The following is a 26,924-nucleotide window of genomic DNA, read 5'->3' on the forward strand; positions in this document are numbered from 1 at the left end:
AAGACAACTGACACTTGAAGAAGATGAGCCTTACACTGTAACTTTATGAGTTGGTTTAGATGGACACCTTTATAAAAGGATGCCGAGGATCTGTGATCTCTGACCCAGTTTGCTTGCTGGCCTCCATGGCTGCAATACGCTGTGTTTTCACGTTGCTAACTCAGTTAGCTGGATTTGATTATTAATGATTTGGCATGATCTTGGATTGGTTGGTACTTCGAAGCTCCTCCCGGAGTTGCAACAGGTCCGAAAGCTTAAACCTGCTTGGGAGCGGCTTATTTCATGTAAACAGGATTAGACTGCATCTTTTTAAGCAGAACTGATACTAGCTACCACCGCTACTTTATTAGTAGAGTATCCTACTGATACAGGGACAATAATTAAAAATAATAATCATTTAAAAATTAATTTAAAGATGATATAATAATGTGTAGTCTTAAGACAGCCAGTTTTACTCAATGAAAGATTTATTTGTTATTAAAATAATTACTTTATAATTGTATTAATTAGAGTCTTACAAACAGATAATGTAGAGTCGTGCATTTATGTGAGTGATGAAGGCTATTATGGGAGTGGCCTGATGGATCACAGGAGATGCAGATAACGTGATCTTGACCCGTAGGAAACTTTAATTAATGCCATCACGTAACAAATCTGTTCAAATATAAAAAGTAAATTGAAATATGAATTGCTAATTACTACATTGAAATAAAAATGTAAAGTCTGTACAAATATTGGAAGTCGTGAATATAAATAATTGGGAATCATGTAAAAAAAAAAAAACTGTCCACATTTTCATTTATTTATCATAACATTTATGTAGTTTTCTTCTCTTGGCTGTTTCCTTATAAATATCCAGAAATTTGTCAAGTTTTTCGTCAGGTGTCTTTTTAATTATATGATGTCATTACGTTGCTGTCTTGCCGCCAGCCAATCGCTGCACTGCTGATCCCTTTGGTAGCCCCTTTTAAACCAAACCATGAACGCACAATCATCTCCGATAACTCAATCCAGCCATACTAATCATCAACAACAGGTTAGCCGTCAACAACAGAATTAGCCAGATCCTGATTAGCGCGATGATATCATCTTGGATGTATTAAGCGAAGGACGCACCCCAGGAGTGTTGAAATACTACTGGCTAAATTGGCAGAGGGCGGAGTCCAAGAGACCAAAACAAAAACGGACATTCCGACATGGAACTTACATTTCAAAATAAGGAATTCATAGTTTGGAGAAACAAGTACCTGAACTTTTAAATATCTGCAAACATATTATGGTATTTTTTATGCTTTAGTACCATAGAGCACCTTTAATCTATCAAATTACTGTCTGAGATTTTGTGTCACCCTCCGTCTTCATCTATTTTCTGTATTTTTCTAATTTCACAGACTCTCAGGCTGGTCTCCAGGTCGGGTGTTTCTTGGGGAAGGAACACACACCAATAGTAGGCAGTTTTACCCTGACGGAAAGAGCAGCAGGCATGAAATTTCCCTTGCTATTCCATGACTGGATCTCAACCTTCCTCTCTCACACACTTTGTGTGGCATTTAATTGAGCAGGAGGCGGCATGCTCACAGAACACAAATGAACGGCGGGTGAAGGTTTGGCCTGCAGTGATGGAGAGTAGCTAACTAACAGCAGCGACGCTACTAACTTTAATACATCTTTCAGCAGTGTGACGGTGTCTTCACTGCTGCCTTTTTAAAAAAGCAATTTTCCAACATGTAGCAGTGTACTGTGACAAAACAGTAAATCACTTTTTTTTTGTCACGTTATATTGCATTTTTCAGTCAAGGGAGCTGAATAATCAAATACGTATTTCCTAACACACAATGCCAAGTCTAATGTCTATACAATGAAGCAACATTGTGAATAATACAATGATTTAAGGTAGTTTTCTAGTCTCATAATAACACACAAGTATGAATTTATGAAATTATAACTGGCATTATAAGTGGTTTGATTAATTTCTGTAAAACAGTTCAAACTGTCTGTTTCAATGAATCATTTCTGATTTCAGATTTATAGCTCAACATACACTCACTGGCCACTTTATTAAATACACCTTGCTAGTACTGGGTTGGACCCCCTTTAGCCTTCAGAACTGCCTTAATTCTTCATGGAACAGATTCAACAAGGTGTTGGAAACATTCCTCAAAGCATCACGCAGTCGGCTGCACATCCATGATGTGAATCTCCCGTTCCACCACATCCCAAAGACGCTCTATTGGGGTGAGATCTAGTGACTCTGGAGGCCATTTTAGTAGAGTGAACTCATTGTCATGTTCAAGAAACCATTCTGAGATGATCTGAACTTTGTGACATGATGCATTATCCTGCTGGAAGGTACACTGTAGTCATTAAGGGATGGACATGGTCAGAAACAATGCTCAGGTAGTAGATCAGCAGTTTTTGAAATACTCAGACCAGCCCGTCTGGCACAAACAACCATTCCACGTTCAAAATCCCCTTTCTTCCTCATTCTGATGCTCGGTTTGAACTTCATCAAGTCGTCTTCACCACATCTAGATGCCTAAATGCATTGAGTTGCTGCCATGTGATTGGTTGATTAGCAATTTGTGTTACCAAGCAATTGAACAGATGTACCTTATAAAGTGGCCAGTGAGTGTATACAAAAATATAAAAGTATTCCAATTGAGTAATTACTCAGTCCCTAATTTGGTATTTTATATGCTTTAAATTGTTTAAATAAAATATGCACCAGTGTTCAAAGGTTTAAGGGAAGATTTGTAACAAAGTTTATTTATTTATTTATTTTTCTTACATAGGTTGCATTTATTTGATAAAAATACAGTAAAACCAGTAATGTTGTGAAATATTATTGCAAATCAAAATAACTGTTTTCTACGTGAATATATTTAAAAAAGTAATTTATTCCTGTGATCAAAGCAGAATTTTCAGCATCATTACTCCAGTCTTCAGCGTCACATGATCTTTCAGAAATTAATACATTCTGATTTGCTGATTATTACATCAAATGTTAAAAACAGCGTTATGTTTTTGTGATACAATTTCTTTCTATATTTTATTTATTTGAAATAGAAATCTTTACTGCCACTTTTAACCAATTTAATGCATCCTTGCTAAATAAATCATTAATTTCTTACAAAAATCTTTATAAGATTTTATTGTATTTTTCATTAGATTGTATATTATTTATTTATTTGCATGTTTCTTCTTGCATTTTGAATCTTCTGGGCTATAATGGCTGTTCTATTTGGTTCCTATTATTGTAAAAAATCCTTAAAGCCAAATCAGAGTACTTGCACAAACAAAGATTAAGGCAAAAAAGGATTGCCTGCTACTCTCTTCTCACCAATCTGTGGAAAACAACACAACATCCATCACATACAAATGATTTAACACTCCCACAGAGCGCTATACAAGCGGGTGTGCACAGGGCATGCATGTGTGCGTTCTGCATGTCAGCTGTGAGTGTATTGTGACAGATATCAGAGACAGTGAGGTTATGTTATTCACCAGCCGCGGGCTCAGCTCAGCTCACATGAAGTCATCTTCATTTGCTGCAAAAGGTCAGACAGCCCTTCTCTCCACCCGAAGGCATATGGACGCAAGATTCGCTCTCTGCATCCATTTTCGCCAGCTGCTGACCTCGCTCTCTGTCTCTTTGCATGGTTGGAGGATCATCACAAAGTCAGGTTTCTAGCAGGTTCCTCTCAGATAATCATATCATCACAAAATTCACAGCTCCTGCTCAACTGCCTCTGCTTTCTACAATACAGGAGATTTCATTGGGGGAAGCTAAAAGCTGCAAACCATTTTACATTCTGTACACAGTATGACATATTTCCAAGTGGTACAGAAGACTGAATGGAAAAACTGTAAAAACATTCCCAGTCTTCAGTGTCACATGATCTTCAGATATCATTTTAATATGCTGATTTGCTGCTCAAGAAACATTTTATGGTCCTACTCCCTCCACAGATGATATAAATACATATAAATACATTTAGACCACTTAACATAATGATTGCTTTTGGGATGTGAGGAGACTTTCAACCAGCATAACAATCAAATCACTAACCCTGCTTTTAAGTCAGATTGTGTCTACAATTGAAGAAGACCACATTTTTTGAGAAATTAATGCATAAATCTGGATATTTTCAAAGGGTTCACAAACTTATTCCACTGTATGCCAAACCATTTGACTTTAACCTACACACGTGCATCAAAATGTCTCAGAAATGTCTCTCTTCCTCCCGATCTGAGCATCAGTTGGATCGTTTGTTCGTTATCGAGCTCTAAGAGCAGAACACTAGTAAGTGCCCTCAATCTCTATACATCAAGATTCTGATAAAAAATGAAGTGCCTCTTTTGTCCTTTAATGTGTGCTGATCCTATGTTTCCGAACATAGTAATAATTCTAAGATCCATTCTATGAAGGGCACTTGGATGTCTCTGAATGTTGTCATTAACTTCAATTACAGAACATGAGTAATACGCCGTCTGACAGCACACACATGATAACATTCAGAAATTTCATTTCCCATCTTTATATTTGAGATCGGACTGTGACATGAAACCCTATATATACCAAATCTGAGCAATGGTGGGCGGAGTTACTGCCAACAAGACTGACTGTTTAACCTCAGTGTAAACAGACAGAAAATAAACATGTAGAAGCCAGCATGAAGAGTGTGTATTTATCGGTCTGTCTCTGCTGCTCAAGGAGTGTTTGTTCATTTTATTGTCTTCTCTCTATAACTATTCAGCAACAGAATAAATGATGAATATGGCCGTTCTATTATAACCAGAGATAATGAGCAGGTCATGTGATCATGTGAGCGTCTGATTAGAAGCAGGACTGGTGTAGACTCTACAGTGAGGCTTGTTGCATTACAGATGGTTTCTGTTGAGTACCATCTGTGATGTAAATGCAGCACATTTTAGTGTGTGTGTGTGTGTGTGTGTGTGTGTGTGTGAACACCATATGAGAAAGCAGAAATATCTCCAGAGAGAGGGGAGGTAAGTTCAGTGGCGCTGTAAGAGCTGTCCTGGGCTGTCAGTCAAAACATCACACACACACACACACAGTGAACAAAAAAAAGAACAGCTGCCCACATACTTTTTTTTTACTTTATGCATGTTTGATTATCATTTAGCACCAAGTCAACAACCACAGCTATATTCATACCAAAAAAAAAAAAGTAAACATATTAAAGAAATAAATAAAAAAAAATCAGTTTCATGAGGAGTTACAAACCCACAATCCATTAAAATACTGTATGCTTCAAAGATCCTGGATTCTGTCATAAGGGGCATAAAACAGCATCTTCACCCATCAAGAAAAATGTGTGTGTGTTAGTATGGAGTCTTATTTTATTAAAGCACTGTTTAACCCTGTCTGTTATTTAGGATGTGACGTTGTTGCAATCATCATTTTTAGGCTTTACATGCTGCACTGACATACACACAGCGCAAATGATTTTCTCACTCAATACTTGTGTCTTGTTCTCCAGTACAAACATTGAAACATCTTTATATCAACATACATTTACTTGAGAAGGAAACTGACTTGAAATATTTTTCAAAATTAAGTAAGTTTTTGCCTATAAAAAAAATAAAATCCATAAATGAAGCCGGAAAATAATCTTGTTTTCTTACCCCACTTTTTCTTGTTTTATGCTTAAAATAAATCTATTTTGATACATTTTTCAGAAAATAAGATTTAATTGCTTTATTTATATTGAACGTAGACCAGACAGATGCTGCGGTGATGTTTGAGGACTGCTACGCCTCTAATTGTTTTTGGAAACCTGATTCGCTCCACCTGATCTGTGTGTGTGTGTGTGTGTGTGTGTGTGTGTGCACTCTCCTGAGCTCCTGAGACAGACATGCTCCTCCATTATTCAGAGGAAGACAGTGCAGATGTACAGATCTCTGAACACACACACAGGATGGAGAAAAGCACAAATGCGATGGCTTCAATATCTCAGCTATCTCTCATAGAGAGCAATAGAGGACAAACTGAATTTCGCTGGCAAAAAAAATCCCAGTAATCTCACACGCATCTCCTCTAGAGTTTCAGAAGTGATCTCTACACTGTCTGAAACTGTGCGATGATTTGCAGAAATACCAACATTGTAAAAAAATTATTTTCTCCCTCAGTATTTTAGTCTCGTTTTCCAGTACAATAGCATTCAAGATACATTTACATGAAATGTAAAATGATCTAAAATATCTTGCAGTGCACAGAGGAAATAAATGCAATTTATGAAAGTGAATAAACATCTCATGATGTCAAACACATGCTGTCAGAAGTGATCAAATAATACTGTTTTACAATTGAACTTTGACTTCGATGCGACTCAAATGATTTTATTTATATCCTGTTTTGGCATAGTCTGTCTGATACGACCTTTGAACTCAGATGAGCGGTCCAGATTGCCCAGAATACACTGAGCAGCGAACAGCAAGACTGAGACGATATATATTCGAAATATATTCTTTTGTGTTTCATGGATGAAAAGAAGAAAGAAAGTCATACAGTTTTGAACTTGATGTGATGATTTTATTTTGAAATTCACTGGGTGAACTATTCCTCTTAAATGAGTCCAAACAGCTTGTTTGATCAATAAGATGTTCATAACTTCATACCATTGCTTCCGGCTAAAATTTTAGTCCATAGCCAATAATAGCACTTCTTCCAATGGAAAAAGTCTTCTGGTCTGAATTAGGAGAGACATCTGCACAGAAGCACCATTTTCAAGCCAAAACAGATCTTGGGTGACTTGAGGTTGAGTACATTTTCAGCAAAATTTCCATTTTGGAGTGAACTGTTCCTTTAAGTTAGCACCATCAAATCTTTTAAACTAGATGAAGCAAGCATGCCTATATATTCAATCTTTTTTAATTGAATTATGTCTGTGAGATAATCTGCATTTCTATCTTTTTTTAACAGACAGAAATAGCAAAAAAGGTCTACATGCATTACTGCTAATTTTTCTGCCATTCTAATAGCAAAACTGCTGTGAAATTCTCAAAATAAATAGACAGGAATAGACCAGGAAAAAAGAGACAGAAGCCTGCTGAGAGTCAGCATTCCCATTTAGCATTAAACACACTCCAGTGTACGGCTATAGAGGACAGACATATGCTGGAAAACACACACACACACACACACACACACGTTAACCAGCCCCCCGAGGATCTGTGTGCCCTTCGGGGGAACGGCGGATGCCGGGAGAATTAGGATGGCACGAGAAGACACTTTTGAAAAAATGGAGGCTGAGAGAAAAGAGGAAAAGGTGGTGAGAGAGACTTAAATTCAGCACCCTACCTACTAGTGCAATCACATTTGTTCTCTCTGGCGCATTCATACATTAAAAATGCACATTTTTGTACTTCATCTTACGGGCAGGTTTAAAAACCCATTCGTAAAAGAAAGGAATTGGTGAAATATCTACATTGTAAAAAAAACCAAGTTGCAAATATTACTGGAATATGTTTTGCATTCTTTCTACTTCAACATTTCAGCTTTCCATTTCCTTGTAATTAATCATGAAATGCACAAGCAGTTTCTGAATACAAAATTGTTCAGTGTTGTGACAATATAATGAAAATTTGATTAAGCATATAAACAGTTACTTTTCATTTTTGCCTGCAGAATGATTTATTCATAGTATCTAGTAGTAAAATATCTATAAATATACACGATTTCGCTGTATAGTGTGTGCTTTAATGAGCTTCGAAAAGCTTAAAAAAACATGAAAGTGCTACGGGCTATGCCTGAAACTAAACTACCTTTATACCTCTTTACCTTGACACGTCTATTTACTAAACCCTCTCAAATCAGCCTGCGTGCTGCAGCTGATATAAATCTACATTACTAGGCATATGCAGACTAAAACGGCACCTTGGGAAACATCTCTCAACCAGCCTTGGATAACTAACTCCCCTCCATTAAGTCATGAGTGCATTCGTCTCTTTCAGAGCAGCCAGTGACCCCAGAATAAAGAGAGTGTGGAGAGCTTCATGTAAAGGTGAGACGCTCACACACCTCACTGAGATGTTAATAGCTAAAACACAGACAAATCCATCTCTACAGCTTTACCACTCAAAAACAAAAGCATAGGAAGAGATACTAAGGTTTTAGTAGTGCTTTATCATGTCTATGTTACACATCATTCATTAAGCAACAGGAATAAAAACAATAAAGCATAAATATAAGAAGCTGTGCAAGGTAACTATGTATTTAAAATGACAGTTTTTGACGTATTTTTAACGTTGAGACCAAACGCTTTTAGAACATTCTCTAAACATCATGATGATGTTATTTGTAACTGAACGTTCTAAGAGACGTTTTTGTAGCCTTTATATATTGTTCTGATCATGACAAGAAACTTTTACGTTTTAACATTTTCAGAGCGTTAAAAAAACGTTAAAAACAAACAAACAAAAAAAAACTTATGTCCGTCATGATTTATTATGCTTGCTTGCTTCTCTATGACTCGGATCAGATTTCTAATGATGATAACCGTCACAAACCAGCACTAGAGCGTTATTTGACCAAAAACTCGAGCTATTATATAATTCAAATCAATAAATACAACGAAATGCATACAATTCTGAAATACATTCATCCGTTCCAAACACGTCTTATATTAGTATCTAAATAAAAAAAAACCGCCGGTTTGTCAGACGGACAGGATGAGAGGGCGTTATACACGGAAAATATACAAATGAAATGTTAATTATGTATGTTTTAATGACACGGGCTCATTAACACGGTGTAAAGAACAAAAGAATGAGCGTGTTGAAAATAATCGCGTTTAATCACATTAAGAGCTTGTAGCGCCGCGGCGGTTATGTGTGTTTGATGTGTTATTTCAGCGCTGTTATCGCGTGTGTTTGACGGGAAGCGGTGAGTAATCTTACCGGTTGGTCGTGTGGATGTAGACCCGGCTGGCTGAAGCGCGTCTGAGGCGGTTTTCTCGGAGCTCGGGAGCTGTCCTCCGCTCGCGGTGCTGAACGCTCTCGGTGCTGGACAGCGCAGCTGCAGCGAACGGGACGATTGGAGCCGAGCCGCATCAGACGCAGCGCCCTCCAGCGCTCAGGAGGAGCAACCGCGGCGTGACGCAAAACAATTCGTAACATTACGAAAAACTAACAGCCAAATTAAGAACTAATAATTACAATAATTCATAATACAGAAATTTAAAGATATTTATAACATGTGATGGGTCACATGTTGACTAGCAACACCTGGTGTTCGGTTTTAACATTTGTGTGTAATATAAACATTTTGAAAATAAATTATAATATATAAAATATTTTTTTTCAGTGTTGAAAAAAGTTTGCTGCTTAAAATTGTGTTAATATTTGCTTAAAATTTCATTTTTATTTTAGTTTTTTTTTATACATTTTATTATTATATATTTGTTTAAATATAATATTTAGACTTTTGAACAGTATTATGGCTATGATCAAAATTATTTTAACATTAAAAAAAAAAATAATAATAATAATAAAATAATAAGCATATTAGAATTAATTCTAGAGGATCATGTGACAGATGTGAAGATTTTCACCTGAAAATTCAGGTTTGACATCAGAAATAAATAAATCCATATAGTTTTACGATAAATCCATATAGAAAAGTTATTTAAATTGCAATAATATTTTCTGAATATTCATTAGTTTTTGCTTGGTATTTTTCTTATAATAACTTTTGTAATAGAACTGTATGCTTGAAGAATAGCATTTTTTTCCGTTTTTCAAATCATTAAAAAAATGTAAAAAAACAAAATTAAATAATTTACTTGTCTGCACCTGATTCGGCAGAAATTCCTTCAAATTGTAATTTCTTGGGTTTAAAAAATTCATAGATAATAGTTAATTACCTAATAACCTGGCAAACAACAACAACAAAAAACAAACAAACATGGGATTGGTGCCTCACATGCTTTACAGAAGTTACAGGGCACTACAGAACCCCAACATGAGTGTGAAGATACCATCACCAAAACAAACGCACTCAAGAAAATAAGTCCAATTTTAGATTTATTCCTAGGAGGATCTTTTGAAAAGAGCAGCTGAACATTCCAAAGCTGAAATTACATTTGGAAACGTAAACAAGGCACAGAACGTTCCACAGTATCACATTCACTGATATTTTATCAATTTGAGGGCACGTGCTGTCATTGGCTGTAGCTGTGGGATGAATGTCCGTGAGAGACGGCCTGGACGGCCTGTTCAGGAACCAGACTGGGGTCTGAGAGGATTGATGTGGAGGTGCTGAGCAGACGGAGGGAACTCAAAACAGCTGGAGAGAAACACATGACAGAAGTGTTACTGTAAAACTGATATTACCTGAGAGATCCGATTTCTGATTGGATAAGCAGGTTCTGTTGTTGTAAACAATTCTGACTGTTGCTTGGCAACTAATTTTACCTAGTGGGAGAGAATTAATACTTTTAGTCAGCAAGGATGCATTAAATTGATCAAAAGTGACAGTAAATGTTGCAAAAGATTTCTCCTTCAAATAAATACTTCTCCTTTGAACTTTCTATTCATCAAAGAATCCTGAAAAAAATTAATAATAATAATAATAATTATCCCGGCTTCCACAAAAATACTGCTTTCAACATTGCTGATACTCAATAAATGTTTCTTGAGCAGCAAATCAACAAAGTAGAACGATTTCTAATTCAGAAAGACACACATACATCATATAAATGATATCATATTTAAATATATTTAATATATAAACGTAACATATTTTTCTTAAATATATACATGCATGTGTGTGTATTGATATATACATAATACACATAAGTACACACACCTACAGTCGTGGCCAAAAGTTTTGAGAATTACATAAATATTAGTTTTCAAAAAGTTTGCTGCTAAACTGCTTTTAGATCTTTGTTTCAGTTGTTTCTGTGATGTACTGAAATATAATTACAAGCAATTCATACGTTTCAAAGGCTTTTATTGACAATTACATGACATTTATGCAAAGAGTCATTATTTGCAGTGTTGGCCCTTCTTTTTCAGGACCTCTGCAATTCGACTGGGCATGCTCTCAATCAACTTCTGGGCCAAATCCTGACTGATAGAAACCCATTCTTTCATAATCACTTCTTGGAGTTTGTCAGAATTAGTGGGGTTTTGTTTGTCCACCCGCCTCTTGAGGATTGACCACAAGTTCTCAATGGGATTAAGATCTGGGGAGTTTCCAGGCCATGGACCCAAAATGTCAACATTCTGGTCCCCGAAGCCACTTAGTTATCACTTTTGCCTTATGACACGGTGCTCCATCGTGCTGGAAAATGCATTGTTCTTCTCCAAACTGTTGTTGGATTGTTGGAAGAAGTTGCTGTTGGAGGGTGTTTTGGTACCATTCTTTATTCATGGCTGTGTTTTTGGGCAGAATTGTGAGTGAGCCCACTCCCTTGGATGAGAAGCAACCCCACACATGAATGGTGTCAGGATGCTTTACTGTTGGCATGACACAGGACTGATGGTAGCGCTCACCTTTTCTTCTCCGGACAAACCTTTTTCCAGATGCCCCAAAAATCGGAAAGGGGCTTCATCGGAGAATATGACTTTGCCCCAGTCCTCAGCAGTCCATTCACTATACTTTCTGCAGAAGATCAATCTGTCCCTGATGTTTTTTTTGGAGAGAAGTGGCTTTTCTTTGCTGCCCTTCTTGACACCAGGCCATCTTCCAAAAGTCTTGTCCTCACTGTGGGTGCAGATGCGCTCACACCTGCATGCTGCCATTCCTGAGCAAGCTCTGCACTGGTGGCACTCCGATCCCGCAGCTCAATCCTCTTTAGGAGACCATCCTGGCACTTGCTGGACTTTCTTGGACGCCCTGAAGCCTTCTTTACAAGAATTAAACCTCTTTCCTTGAAGTTCTTGATGATCCTATAAATTGTTGATTTAGGTGCAATCTTAGTAGCCACAATATCCTTGCCTGTGAAGCCATTTTTATGCAACGCAATGATGGCTGCACGTGTTTCTTTGCAGGTCACCATGGTTAACAATGGAAGAACAATGATTTCAAGCATCACCCTCCTTTTAACATGTCAAGTCTGCCATTCTAACCCAATCAGCCTGACATAATGATCTCCAGCCTTGTGCTCGTCAACATTCTCACCTGAGTTAACAAGACGATTACTGAAATGATCTCAGCAGGTCCTTTAATGACAGCAATAAAATGCAGTGGAAAGGTTTTTTTGGGATTAAGTTAATTTTCATGGCAAAGAAGGACTATGCAATTCATCTGATCACTCTTCATAACATTCTGGAGTATATGCTAATTGCTATTATAAAAACTTAAGCAGGAACTTTTCCAATTTCCAATATTTATGTAATTCTCAAAACTTTTGGCCATGACTGTATATTATGTAAACAAAAACTTTTATTTTGGATGCGATCATTTGACAGCACTAATATATATATATATATATATATATATATATATATATATACAGTACAGACCAAAAGTTTGGAAACATTACTATTTTTAATGTTTTTGAAAGAAGTTTCTTCTGCTCATCAAGCCTGCATTTATTTGATCAAAAATACAGAAAAAAACTGTAATATTGTGAAATATTATTACAACTTAAAATAATAGTCTTCTATTTGAATATACTTTAAAAAAATAATTTATTCCTGTGATGCAAAGCTGAATTTTCAGCATCATTCCTCCAGCCTTCAGTGTCAAATGTAACATCAGTCTATCACATGATCATTTAGAAATCATTCTAATATTCTGATTTATTATGAGTGTTAGAAACAGTTCTGCTGTCTCATATATTTGATCAATAAAAGGTTAAAAAGAACTGCATTTATTCAAAATAAAATAAAAATTCTAATAATATATATTCTAATAATATATTTTCTTTACTATCACTTTTTATCAATTTAACACATCCTTGCTGAATAAAAGTATTGATTTTATTTAAAAAAAAAGAAAGAAAAAAAAATTACTGACCCCAAATTACTGACCAGTAGTCTATATTGTTATTACAAAATATTTATATTTTAAAAACATAGCTTCTTTTTTTTTTTTTTTTTTTTAATTTTTATTCATCAAAGTATCCTAAAAAAGTATCACATGTTCTGAAAAAATATTAAGCAGCAGAACGGTTTCCAACTTTGATAATGAATCATCATATTAGAATGATTTCTAAAGGATCATGTGATAATGATCCTAAAAATGATAATTTAAAGTATAATTAATTTAAAAACAATTATTTTAAATTGTAATAATATATTACAATATTAAATTTTTTCTGTATTTTTGATCAAATAAATGCAGGCTTGATGAGCAGAAGAAAATTCTTTAAAAAACATTAAAAATAGTAATGTTTCCAAACTTTTGGTCTGTACTGTATATATATATGATAATAATGCATAAATATTTTATATTTTTATAATAGTATATTTTTTATTCAATTTTCTATTTATATATATAATATCAAAGTATAATTAATCTAATTTGCATCATGCTTAAAAACACTCCTTAACTGTGGTAAAATCATGGTGAAATTGTCCTCTTAAGGCTTACTGCTTTTGTAAACGGCAATAAAATTTAAAATATAAAATACTAACACACCCACACACATAAACAAGAAGGCAGGGAGTGAGAAATATGCCAGGATGAAGGAAAGTGGTTCGTTCACAAAGACAGTAAATGATTACAAGGTCTGAGTGTGAAGAGACAGGAAGTGAGGTGCTGGTCACTCACTGGGTCTGAGCGAGGGCAGAGAGCAGTGCTGGTCCAGCCAGGACAGAGTGCTGCGACACAGATCATCAACACTAGCTGTGGACACCATACCGTTAAACGACTCGAACAGCGGCTCCATGATGATGCTGAACTAAGAGAACGGCTGCAGTTCAGGAAAACATGAAGACGTGGAGGACTTGCATCAGAACAACAGAATTAAACCTGCTACCAGGACAAGCACAGATGTTTTGGATGCTGATATAAAAAAAAAAATATATATATATATATATATATATATATATATATATATATTATTTATTTTTTTTCATCGACTGATTGATTTTGAAGCTACATTACTTCCTTAACATATCTTCTTTCAGACTAGTAGAAAGAAAACCTCCACAATACACATTTAAATGTGTTTTCTTTATTACACATCATGGAAATAAATAATGCATCCTTTGAACATTTAAACAAACGTTTTAAATCAACTGTAGGAAGCATGGTGATATCTGTTAGTGAAGTTCTTTTACCTAGTTCACCAGAGATGCTTAATTTTATTTCATATTTGATAGGATACGATCCAGAACTTCCAGTTCTGCAGCGTCTGAGCTCTAACGTACTCTCTGAACTTCTCCCTCATGTGGTCGAAGCGCTGTCGTGTTATTGGGACGCCTGTAGCCGGAAGCTGCTGCTGACACACACTACACACACATAGTTCAGATACAATCACACATTCATGTAGATGTCTCTCATAACTATGTCTAGCACGTTATAAACCAGCTCAAACACACTCACTTGATGGCAGAGTTGAGTGTGAGGATCTCATCTCGGAGTCTCTGGGCTTCCTCGTGGAGCTGAGCTCTCTCCTGCTGCATCTTACTGATGTACTCCGCCGTCTTCTGCAGCGTCGTGGCCTTACTGATCTGAGACCAGTGGGAATGAGTGTACAGAGGTGGAGGAAACATGATCGAAGACATTAAATAAGATGAGAAATCCCCCGGACATTTTCAGCTGAAGTAACTTAGAAGCTAAATCAGCTATTATTCTCTTGTGAAAAAGAAGTACTCATGCATGCTATTTACAATTAAATGAAAATGCATTATAGTTTACATTTATATTAAATGCAATTAGTTGAACTTAAGAGTGCTTTACATCTCTGTAAGGATGAAAGAACCTGAGATACTTTGATCTCCTGAGAAACAGACAATACAAACATACACTGGCATCTTCGAGACACCCCACAGAGTGGAGGAGCAGGAGACCTCCTACCCTTCTACATGGGTAGGAGGATGGCTACCTACATGAAAATGTCAATGCAAGTGAACTAACAGTCATGTCTGGTATCATTTGAAATGACTCAGTGCAACAGGTACAATGGTCTCAATCTTACAAAAGTAGATTAAAAGATAATACAGATCCTAAGAGTTAAGAGATATTTTGCCTACTGTAATAGGAGCGCCCCTTCCCAGTGTCCTCCATGTAAATTACCCCCTGTTCCCATTGAGTTGTAAAATCAACCAGTTAATGCAAATTCCAATTGTTAGTTCCTGTCTCCATCTCGGGGGATGTTTGTCTTGGTCTGAGGTATTTAAAGGACTGCAGCAAAAGGATCAGGGCCTTCTGTAGCTGGAATGAGCCCATAGCATGAAGTATGTCCACACACTTCATACTGTGTATTTTTCTAAAAGTCAGGTATGCTTCTTTTACCATCAGATTCATCTTTGAGAATTTGATGTCTTGTATTGATTTGATATCTATGTAATTGGCATAATCCTTACCTGACTGATAATAAATAGTTACATTTGATTTACTCTGACTTAATCTGAAATTATTTTCTCAAGTAGATTAAGTGAAGGCTATGTTTCCGCATATCTGCGTCCAGGGTTTAGCCAGAAATCTAAAACCTCACCTGATGTGCCCTATGCTCCATCTAGTTGAGTTTTAGTATCCACTTAACCCTATCTCCATATGTAATTTCATAACTACTACAGCTTTCTTTGAAATATGCTACTGCCAAATGTACTGACATTTATTCATTTATTTTATTTTAATAAAATAATATTCATTTATTTTAAACTAAAATATACTATTAAAACTTGAAACATTACAGTATTTATTAATATTTAAAATTAGCTTTTATTTTTATATTTTAATTTTGAAGTTAAATTTAGTATTTGTTGTCATGTTATTAGTTTTTTGAATATTTCTATTAAGCCTTTATTTATTTATTATTTCATTTTTAGAAGTTTAGTACTTTAAGCATATTAACTACAAAAGTAATATCCAAGAGTAAACTAAAGATGAAATTATAATCAAGTGCTTTACACGCGCTTTAGTATGTTTATCAACATAAACATGGCACAAGATTATTAAAACAATGATTTAAAATGTACTTAGAGACACTCTCATGACTTAATTTCTTGACACACTTAAGTGACCTTTTATTTCGATAATATTATATAATCTGCAAGAACAGTTTTTTAAAAAAACATCCTTTTCAGATTTGAAGTACACTACAAGTGCACATTTTATATGATGAAGCACACTTTTTTTCCTCAAGTGCTGACTGATAAAGTCACTTAAACGAGTGTTACCTTTATACTCGGCTGTGAGCTGAGAGTCGTCACCAGACTGTGTAACGTGTCAAAGCCAAGCTTGATGTTGAACCGTCTCTTCTGCTCGGCTGAAATGTGTGTGATCCGACGTGTGTCTGTCTGTAAGACACGACAATATGAGAAACACGACACACACACAAAGTGATTATGAAATAATCATTTGTGGATTTGTGTTTTTACTCTTGTGGACTCCATCTTGGCTTGTCCAGGTAACGACTCTGGGCTTTTCTCTGATGGATTCGTAGGTGACGTCTGTCCCATGTTTCCTGAAAAACTGACTAAAAAAAACATTTCAAAACAAGACATTGCATTACGATTGGAATAAAAGTGAGTGCTTGAGGTATTATGTGTGACATGATATAGTTGTAAATGTAAAAATTATGTAAATTAGGGCTGCCCTCAACTATTTTTCTGGTCGACTAGTGGTTCATTTGAAGCTTAAGTCAACTAATAGCACGTTTATTAATAAACCATTCAAATCATTATAATGAGCCTTTTTTATGCCTTCATAGTCTAATAAGCACTCAAGATCACGCATAAAGCTTGCCACAGCACACTGTCAGAAGTAATGATTATGAACGTGTCAGGGAAAAACAGTAAGAAGCATTTTAATAACTCACTGATAAACTAGTGCTTTCTTTGTTTTCGCCTAAAGAGATGAAGTCGGAGACACTGACTCGTCATCTCCGCAGTAGTGATGAGCCTGTGTGCATGATTCATACGGATTACATAATCTGAGAATACTTTTCTTCCATTTGAATTGGTTCATTTGAAAGTAGACATTACACTCTCTATAGATATATTTTTATTGTCTGTAAGGCAAAGGTATACATGGAGTTTCTCTCTCAAGTTCACAGAGACCGAGACGGCAGAAAGCGCATCAAGTTTGATTTCATTATTTTACAAAAGCACAATGTTTTGTTGTTATTGAGAGTGCACACAAATAAACGCAGTCGTTACAGATTTGAAAGGTGTATTACTCTTACATGTATAACCAAAAATAAGAGAGTACTTAAGGAGTAAGTGAGCCCACCGGCGCCACCATCTGTTCTGTTCTGCAGCGAGCGTGCTACTGTTCAGCTTCCAAACTCCACACACAGACTTCAACAGCACACATTTCTCTAGGTTAACATTAGATTGATAGATACTTACATATTTCAGTGGATAATCCATGTTTGAGGTTGATGAATGATAAGCGAGCATTTGGATGTCCTGCCCGATGTACTGTATTACCACAGACTAGCCGTTCGTTAATGGTCTGTTAGTCACGGACTGGGTGACTTCGCCAGTGTATTTTTATTTTTTCTGCGACTAAGCGACTAATAAAATTTTGGTCAACCAAGCCTCTTCTGGTCGACTAACATTTAGTCTAATATTACGTGGCAGCCCTACTGTAAATATAATTTGCTAACAATTTACTCACCCTCAGGTATTCTAAAATGTATCTAATCAATGGATGCTCTGCAGTGAATGGGTGCCATCAGAATGAGAGTCCAAACTGCTGATAAACAATCACAATAATCCAATAGTAATCCACTCCAGTCCATCAGTTAACATATTGAGAAGACAAAAGTTGCGTGTTTGTAAGAAACAAATCCATAAAAAATGGATCAAGCCACACAAAGATGTGTTAGCTGTATATGTAAATATTTTTTATCGTATCAGCGTTTTGTCCAGACGGATCTGGCGTTTTGGAAAAAAAGTGAAACTGCTATTTAATAATCCATATATTTTGTGAAACGATGATATCATCACCCCACGTCTCGCCCATAGTCAGACACCAGAGTCACGTAAAAGCAATAACAACATGGACAAACAATGAACGACTGTATTTTTTATTAACTAACATTAACATAGATTAATAAATGGTCTAATAAGTGTATTGTTCCATGTTCTTTTTCTTGTTGTTGTGTTAGGTTCATTAGGTTTATGCACATGCTACAAGTCTTCTTCTCCATTTTTAGTGCATCTCTGTGGCAGAATTACAGCGCCACATGCTGGTCAGACATGTATACTACATCGTTTTGAGAAGGTTGTGTGTTTTCGTGTGTACGCACAAGGGATGGGTCACGATTTTCGAAATATTCGATTAGTCAATTTAATGGCCGATTATCGATTAGGCTGTGCGATTATTTTCTAAGGATGTGAACCGTCCCCGAGCGCGTCTTACCCCCAAAGCCCGGTTCTGTTGACTGTGAATGCTCTGTGCCGCGCTCGGACAGGGTTGGTTGGAAGAAGTGGACCAGAGCGATTCAGTTTAATTAGCGTGCAGTATGCATGCAGGGTGAGCACTAATACCGGAGCAGAGACGTGCAGCATGATTACGTGAACGTTTCTGAGCGGCAAACGCAATAGATTTATAAAGCAATATGTTGTAAGAGGGTCTTCTGTGTCACCACGTCCCAAACGACTCAAAATAATGAACCACAAAGTTAACAGAACGATGCAATCCACTGTGCTGAGCGAGAAGCTTCCTGTTTCCCACGTATTAAATCGTGATTACGAGCTAGCTGCATTAAAATTATTTATTATTTTTTGAAGGATTAAAATAAAATGCTGTTTTTCGTTTTAAACGTGAAGAGTGCCACATACTTTTTTTAATAAATTTTTTTGGCGAAGTATACAGGTGTAATATATTAAATTTTACTTCATGCAATGTAACATGATTTCATTTTCAAGTTAATAATTTTTTTTTTTTTTGAGAAGGATAAACTGACAAAAATGCTCAACTCACGGTCTTGAGCTGGCCGCTCTGTAGGCAATTTAAAAAACAAACAAACTTGAATTTAACAAACATAAAATGTTCCAATCATATTTCGGAATTAAATTAATAAAGAATTTAAACGCAATACGACAACTTTGCCATTAAAAACCAAAACTAAACTATTATAATGGCTGCATCAGCAGCTGTGTAATGAGGATATATGAGCCGTGTAAGGCTCTATATTAGTTACGTCGTTTCAATTAAAAGCTCCCCCTCAGTTTGGCCGGTCCTTATAAGTAGCCTACTACCTGCTAACCTGAATAGTCTCTCTCCCTCTCTCTCTTTATATTGATGTGTGTTTATGCGTGCGTGAGTGCATGCGCGGGAGGGGGGCGATTATCGACTACTCCTCGAATAATACCCAGCGATTATCGATTATTACTTATCCTTGAAATGCACATCCCTAGTACGCACATATTTCTTGAGACAAGGAAAAAAAAAAAGATCAGAAAGGGATGGCTTCGTGTGGAAGTGGCAAAAACCTTTTAAACTTCAAACCATTTCCTCTAGCCAAATTAATCCATAATCCATAATAATAGTTTAGCTGGAAGCAACAGTTTGAATTTAAAAACACCTTAATGATGGATTTGTTTTTCACAAGCACGCATCTTTTGGCTTTACAAGATGTGTGGATTATTGTGATGTTTTTATCAGCTGTTTGGACTCTCATTCTGACGGCACCCATTCACTGCAGAGGATCCACTGATAAGACACTGATGCAACGCTACATTTCTCCAAATCTGTTGTGATGAAAAAAACTCATCTACATCTTAGATGGCCTGAGAGTGAGTAAATCTTTAGCCAACTATCATTTTTGGGTAAACCATTCCTATAAAACCACACAGATCAACACACCTGTTAAACTGGTCCTGTCAGTTGTGTGCATTTGTACAGGGGAGAGTTTTTCTGTTTTGGGGATGAGAAGTGGTGTTTGTTGCATGAGCAGAGAGGAGATGGTGCTTCCCTGCGAGGTGCCGCTGTGGCCATGTGTTGACACGTGCATCTGACAGTGTAACGGTGACAGTGGTGGGATTGCAGTGGAGGCCCAGGGGGGATTGTGGGAAATCTGCGATCCTCCTCGACTGCTGCTCTTTGGCTGTCATGGAGAATAATTAAGAATTTTTTAGTGTTTTTGAAAGAAGTTCTGCACAAAAAAGCTGAATTTATTTGATCAAAAATACAGTTAATACAGTAATACTGTGAAATATTATTACAGTCTAAAACAGTTGTTTTCTATTTTAAAATGTTATCTATTTCTTTGATGGCAATTTTCAGCTTTGTTACTCTAGTCTCAATAAATGTCAGTCGGTGTGGTCATGTTATTTTTACTTGTTTTACAGTGTGCTGTAGATATTTTATTTTGCTATGAGGAGAGCTTACCGGAGAGATGGGCGATGTCGGTCTGTGGCCTTTTAACCCCGCTGAAGGAGCGTCAAAACTCTGTGATGGTTTTCCTAGAAAGTTTTTTAAATGTTAAGGAACGCTGTTAAATAAATAAATAAATCAAATCACTTAGTTTATAAAAACAAACAGTTGCATATATATATGCCTATATATGCATGTTAACATCAGTGTTATTTTATTGTTATTTGCAAATTAACACATGTATGTATGTATGCATCGATGTATGTGTATATATATAAAAAGCAGGGAAAGCTATTAAAGCTAGGTTCAAGCCCTTTCCAAAACTATTTTTATTTTTTGTTTTGCTTAAACATATTATATATGTTACGTGGTTTACTTTGATAGGTTAACTGTTTTGTGGAGTTAAGAGAAAGACTTTTATGCTTGCTGCAATGAATCGCAAATTTTCTGCACTAAACAAGTAAATTTTGCCAATTTATTTTCAGCAGTCACACACACACACATTTACATATATATAGCACGGTTCAGTTGGGCTTGGGTGCAGTGTGCATGTAGTGTCAGAGCTAGAGCTGCACGATTAATCGTTAAAAGATCGCGATCTCGATTCAGTCACCCTCTCGATCTCATTTCTAAATGACAACGATTCCCCGAGTCTGTTAAACCTCTGACAAAGTCTTACCGGATCATTCAAACCCGTGTTTACACTGCCGCTAACACAGAGCAAGCACTTACCATGTTTGGTTAAGAAACATCTTCACAAACTGTCTTTTCAATTACACAGTAATATTTCTTACAGTCTTACAGTCAGAGGCGTCGTGCCCCCTCAGATTTCTGAGCCACGTGGATTTTAAATGCAGCTTCCAAACGAAAAAAAAAAATTGCAGAATAATATTTTTTATATATTTGATACAATCACAGCGGTGTGATTAGATCGTTCAGTGCACAGCATCAGCTGCTAAATTCAAATCTGCGTTCGCTGGCTGGCGCTGAGCCAGAGACAGACGCGTTCGTACAACGCTTCATGATAACCAATCAGAAACTATTCTGTTGCGCTTATGGATGCAATGGCCAATGAGAGACGTCCAGAAGAGTCATCACTGAAACGCGGTGTTTTGTTCACTTGCTCGCTGACTGAGTTATTTAGCGAATTCTCTCATCAGAAACAACAAAAAGTGCAGATGTGCGTACGAATGTAAGTAAGATATTCGTTTCATAATGTAAAGTGCTTCAGTGATTTTAATGGGAGTTTTTGAGAGTGCCTGAACTCTGGCTAGACTGAATGAAAATGTTTTTTGATAATGTAAATGTTCTTTACTCTCTGTAAAATGAAAGTGTTAAAATAAGTATCTTACAATATTGTTATTAAAATTTACATTAAATGCAAATTCAGTCGTATTAAAAATATTTTATGGCATGAAATGGCACTTAAGTAAAAAGTCAGGTTTTTATGTGTAGTTAATAGATTACACTACATTTCCATATATTGATCAAATAACAATCTATAAAGGTGCAAAACGCGTTTACCTACACATATTTGAGAAACGAGATATTTCTTGATATATTAAGCATGTTTGGAATTGTTTTGAATAAAAAGGAAAAAAAATAATAATAAAAATAAGCCTATATCAGTTATACAGTGCTTTCATAGAATGACTTATACTACACCAACCCCCCCCCCCCCCCCCCCCAAATGTGCCCCCTCAAAAATTATGAATGCATGACGCCCCTGCTTACATTCATTTATATTATCACAGAAATACTGGGAGTTTATATTATAATATAAACACTGACGTGACGTCTATATGGCAGCGATCAAAATGAAGCAAATCCCCTTTTGAAAGTACTGCGCTTCAAATAACGTTTGTGTCGATTGCATTGTTTCACCACTAGGTGGCGACAAGTGTCTTAAAAATGTATTTGTCAATGAATGAATTTTTCATTCAAGAGAATCGTTCAAAAACGCTGATTCATCCAGTAATGAAACAAGGGAAGTAGGTTTATGAGTGAGTCGTTGAATCAGTGATTTAAACAACTTTATCATCGTTCTAATATAAAAAACTGGGGTTTTAAATATATTATATATAAACTACCAGTCAAAAGGTTTGTAATGTTTTTTAAAGTCTCTTCTGCTCACCAAACCTGCATTTATTTGATCCAAAGTACAGCAAAAACAGTAAAGGTTGGAAATATTTTTACAATTTAAAAAATAACTGCTTTCTACTTGAATGTATTTTAAAATGTAATTTATTTCTGTGATCAAAGCTGGATTTTCAGCATCATTCCTCCAGTCTTCAGTGTCACATGATCTTCAGGAATTATTTTGATATTCTGATTTAGTGTTCAAAAAAACATTTATTATTATTATTATTATGTTGAAAACAGATGAGTAGATTTTTTTCAGGCTTCTTTGATAGAAAGTTCAGAAGAACAAAATTTATGTGAAATGGAAATATTTTGTTATAAATGTCTTTTTCACACTTGATCAATTTAAATAATCCTTGCAAAAAGTATTAGTATATATACTTGTGATAATGATAATAGTAATAATAATAAAAAAAGAATCGTAGGAGAAACGTGATCTCAATAGGAGCTCAAAAAAATCGTGATTCTCAATTTATCCAGAATCGTGCAGCACTAGTCAGAGCGCTGAAATTCTGATACGTGCAGCACGATAGCTTTATCGACAGATCTATAAAGCAATACATTGTGAGAGGGCTGTGTGTTACTGCGTACCAAACAACAACAAAAAAACACAGTTAACAAAACTGTTAAAAAACTTCTCTGCTGTGTTCACGTGCAATCTGAAACATACTATTTCCCCACTTATGAAGTCGTGATTACGAGCACGTTGCATTCTTTTCTGTTATAAAAAAAATAACAACAGTGATTTGTGAATATTGATGCTTTGCCAAAATATTTTATCGGAAGCGTTCATGTGAGCGATGCTGCAGTCTTAGGCTCATCGCAAATGCTCTCATTGGTTGAGGTGCGTGATGATGCTCATCCCAAGCCAGAACTGATCAACATCCCACCTCTCCTGTGACCCATAGTTTGTCTATGTTTGAATGTGTATTTAGATCCAGTAAGCACCGGACTTTAAAAAGAAAAATAATATTACTTATAAAATGCGAGATAAAAAATAATTGGCAGCGTTAATTAATGTTTTAATGCGATAATAGCGTGTTAATTTGCCCAGCCCTAATATATTTATATATAAATGTTTATTTGTTTTTATTAGTAATTAGAATTAGGTTTTATTTTATTCAAATTTTGTTATGTGCTTTTATATATATATATATATATTTCAACTTAAAGCTGCAGTGCGTAACTTTGGGCGCTCTTACAGTTAATAAACAGAACTGCATGTGTCTTATGGAAGATTATTGTAGCCAGAGCTACGTCTCTGTTTAAGTCTATGACGTACAATAAAAAGTTACCGACTGCAGCTCTAAACTTATTTTATTTCAGTTAGTTGCCAAGGCAACATTTTTTATTTAATTAAAAATATATATTTTTTATTTCAGCTTTAACAACTAACAATAAACAATTTTTACATTAATACATGATATAATACATGTAAAGATCAGTGTTATTTTACTATTATTCATATATACACAATGATATACACAATATTTATAAACAATATATATATTTTCAGATTTTAAGTTTTTATTTTAATTTTTGTTTAATGTTTAGTAATTTTGCTAATCTAATATATATATATTTCCATTTAACTTTCATTTATTTTAATTTTTTTGTTGAATTTGTTTATTTATTTATTTTTGTTTAATTTAATTTTTTTTTTAAATAAATATCAGATTTAATTCAATTAACAAAAGTTAATTAGCTTGGTTAATTATTTAATTATTTACAGTTTTTTACGATTGCTATGACAGATTTTTCAATACTTTTAGCAATTTTCCAAAACTCTTAACACAGTTAGCACTACATCCGCCTGTGTAAGCTATACTATTAACACATTTCTTGTTGCTTTAACACAAAATGCATACAATTAACACAAATTTAAAATGCTTGAACTTCTTTTACACACAAGCTCAAACAAGACCAAAACAATGGATTTTTACTGCCAAATTTACCAATGATTTAACACTGCATGTCAGAACAGATAACACCATGTTCTAAACCTAACAGGCTAAAGTCAAGGTAAACAGCTGTTCATATTGTGAATTGAAACACAAATATATTCCCTGTATTTTACAGTTTTTCTCGATTGGTTTGGCTCATTTCTTGAAACCGAGATGACATTCTCAAAACCATAAGGTCATTTGGCCAAACAGTCTTACAGTTCTGCTCAACATTATAGCTCACTAGCAAAATCAAATATCTTTCCCCAAACTCTTCTTCCATGCTTCAAAAGCAAATGTCCCTCCTGGATGCAATGGATGCTGCATGCCAAGACATCACAGCAGAACACTGCCAGGGGTGGATAAGGCATGCAAAAAGATTCTTCCCACGATGCCTTGCCAGAGAAGATATCAGGTGTGATGTGGATGAGAACATGTGGCCAAATGCAGAAGACCGGGCAGATTAGAAGTTTACTTTGGTTTTTTTTAATTATTATTCCGGTGCTTTTTCTGTTTGTATATCTTGCAGTAATGTCCTTTTGCAAATAAAGTCTTTACTGCAGCAATTCTGTCTCTGTCTTTTTTTTAGAACTGTAACTGTACATTCTATAAAGCTACTCTGAGATGGTCATTCATTTTTTGTGACAAGATGCATGCATTTACTAAACCCAACAAAACAAAAATGTAGAGAGGCTTCAAAAGAAACTACAGTGCAAAACACAATCTCTGATCAATACAATATACTGTACTGTCCATTGTATAAGGGCAGACCTGTCACATAAAATAATGCAGTTTCTGTAATTTCAGCTGATGATAGTGTTTTTTTTGTCATTGTGTTATGATTGACTAAATGTTCCTGTTGGAAGAGAACATGTGTTAGTGTTTTGAATAATTATTTGATTTTGAAACATGTTTGCAGTGTTTTGGTAGACATCGTGTATTGTGTTAGTGTATTATTGTATTTTGAAAATTAGATTTGGAGTTTAGTTTACAATGTGTGATTTTGAGCATGAAATTAACCGTTTTGCCAATTGTGTGTTTTAGGTGTGTTGGTGTGTTAAGAGTTTAGGAAATTTGTTAAATGTATTGAAAAATCTGTCATAGCGATTGTAAAAAACTGTAATAACATATCTCAAATATGTTTTGAACCTGGGATATTTAGCCGTCCGTATGCTCACTAGCAAAAACTGAAGAAACAAAGCAGGAAAAATGATAAAAGATCTAACATCTACATACGCTCTTGAGATCTGGAAGACAGCAGATTGGCCAGGCAGCTCGTCTGAGTGGGCGGGGCTGTAGATGAGGTCGTCACCCTGGGAACCAATTGGGCTCTTCCTGTCTTTTGTTTGTGCTTCCCCCCGCCAGTGGCCACGCCCACCTGCTGCGGCACAGAGAAGCAGTGAGAGGCAGCGGGCGAAGGCAGAGACGGGGTGACCGTCATGGGCTGGTAGCTCAGAGACATGCAGGTGGCAGGATGAAACATCTCGGGCACGCTGGAGTATCCGTGCTGGGCCTCCAGCGGCAGGGCGCTCGTGGCTGAGCCGGTGTGTGTGATAACTGTGGAAGTGGCAGCTGCGCAGGTCCGTGATTGGCTGGATGAATATCTGTGTTGGAGGCAGGATGATGGGTAAGGGCTTTCCTGTGCCATGACACCCGGCATCTGAGGGGCATGACCGCTGAAGGACATCTGCGGACCGTACTGGACCAGGCCAGACGAGAGGTTCAGAGGGTGATGGAAGTCACTGATGTATTCTGAGTGACCTTTGAACTTGGGCACTGAGGTTTCACCACTGGGGTTGAAGGTCAAGTCGGGGTCGATGGTCTGGCGATGATAACTGGGTCCAGGTAGGTTTACAGATGAGGACGGCAGGGATAAACTTTCAGCTGAGAGAGGAGGCTAAAAATGTAAATTAAAAAGTGAAATTATTTGAGTTTTTGGAAAAATGCTTTAAATTTATGAAAGTGAAAGTGAAGTGACATTCAGCCAAGTATGGTGACCCATACTCAGAATTTGTGCTCTGCATTTAACCCATCCGAAATGCACACACACAGAGCAGTGAACACACACACACACTGTGAGCACACACCCGGAGCAGTGGGCAGCCATTTATGCTGCGGCGCCCGGGGAGCAGTTGGGGGTTCGATGCCTTGCTCAAGGGCACCTAAGTCGTGGTATTGAAGGTGGAGAGAGAACTGTACATGCACTCCCCCCACCTACAATTCCTGCCGGCCCGAGACTCGAACTCACAACCTTTCGATTGGGAGTCCGACTCTCTAACCATTAGGCCACTACTTCCCCATGTTATGTTATGTTAAATCTCATTAGGTAAATAGTCCGAAACACGGTATTTTAAATAAAACAAATT

At 36.2% G+C, this 26,924-nt stretch overlaps 2 protein-coding genes across 3 annotated transcripts in view; both read right to left on the reverse strand.

Moving 5' to 3' along the window:
• The window catches only part of LOC132140588 (serine/arginine repetitive matrix protein 3-like), a 73,195-nt gene extending 64,039 nt beyond the window's left edge, over positions 1-9,156 (reverse strand). The window contains exon 1 of the mRNA XM_059549401.1: positions 8,923-9,156. Coding sequence (XP_059405384.1) covers positions 8,923-9,141 — 219 coding nt within the window. The 5' untranslated portion in view covers positions 9,142-9,156. The remainder of the gene's footprint in view (positions 1-8,922) is intronic.
• An 876-nt stretch (positions 9,157-10,032) lies between these two features.
• Positions 10,033-26,924, reverse strand: part of LOC132140590 (carbohydrate-responsive element-binding protein) — a 44,139-nt gene continuing 27,247 nt past the window's right edge. For both annotated transcript variants that reach the window (XM_059549403.1, XM_059549402.1), the window contains 9 exons: positions 25,795-26,455; positions 20,489-20,562; positions 19,964-20,204; positions 16,525-16,622; positions 16,324-16,443; positions 14,525-14,652; positions 14,307-14,430; positions 13,748-13,877; positions 10,033-10,309 (listed from right to left, as the gene is read on the reverse strand). In XM_059549403.1, coding sequence (XP_059405386.1) covers positions 10,185-10,309; positions 13,748-13,877; positions 14,307-14,430; positions 14,525-14,652; positions 16,324-16,443; positions 16,525-16,622; positions 19,964-20,204; positions 20,489-20,562; positions 25,795-26,455 — 1,701 coding nt within the window. In that variant the 3' untranslated portion in view covers positions 10,033-10,184. The remainder of the gene's footprint in view (positions 10,310-13,747; positions 13,878-14,306; positions 14,431-14,524; positions 14,653-16,323; positions 16,444-16,524; positions 16,623-19,963; positions 20,205-20,488; positions 20,563-25,794; positions 26,456-26,924) is intronic.

The sequence above is a fragment of the Carassius carassius genome, chromosome 5 (assembly GCF_963082965.1).
Source record: "Carassius carassius chromosome 5, fCarCar2.1, whole genome shotgun sequence".
In the NCBI taxonomy this organism is placed as follows: domain Eukaryota; kingdom Metazoa; phylum Chordata; class Actinopteri; order Cypriniformes; family Cyprinidae; genus Carassius; species Carassius carassius.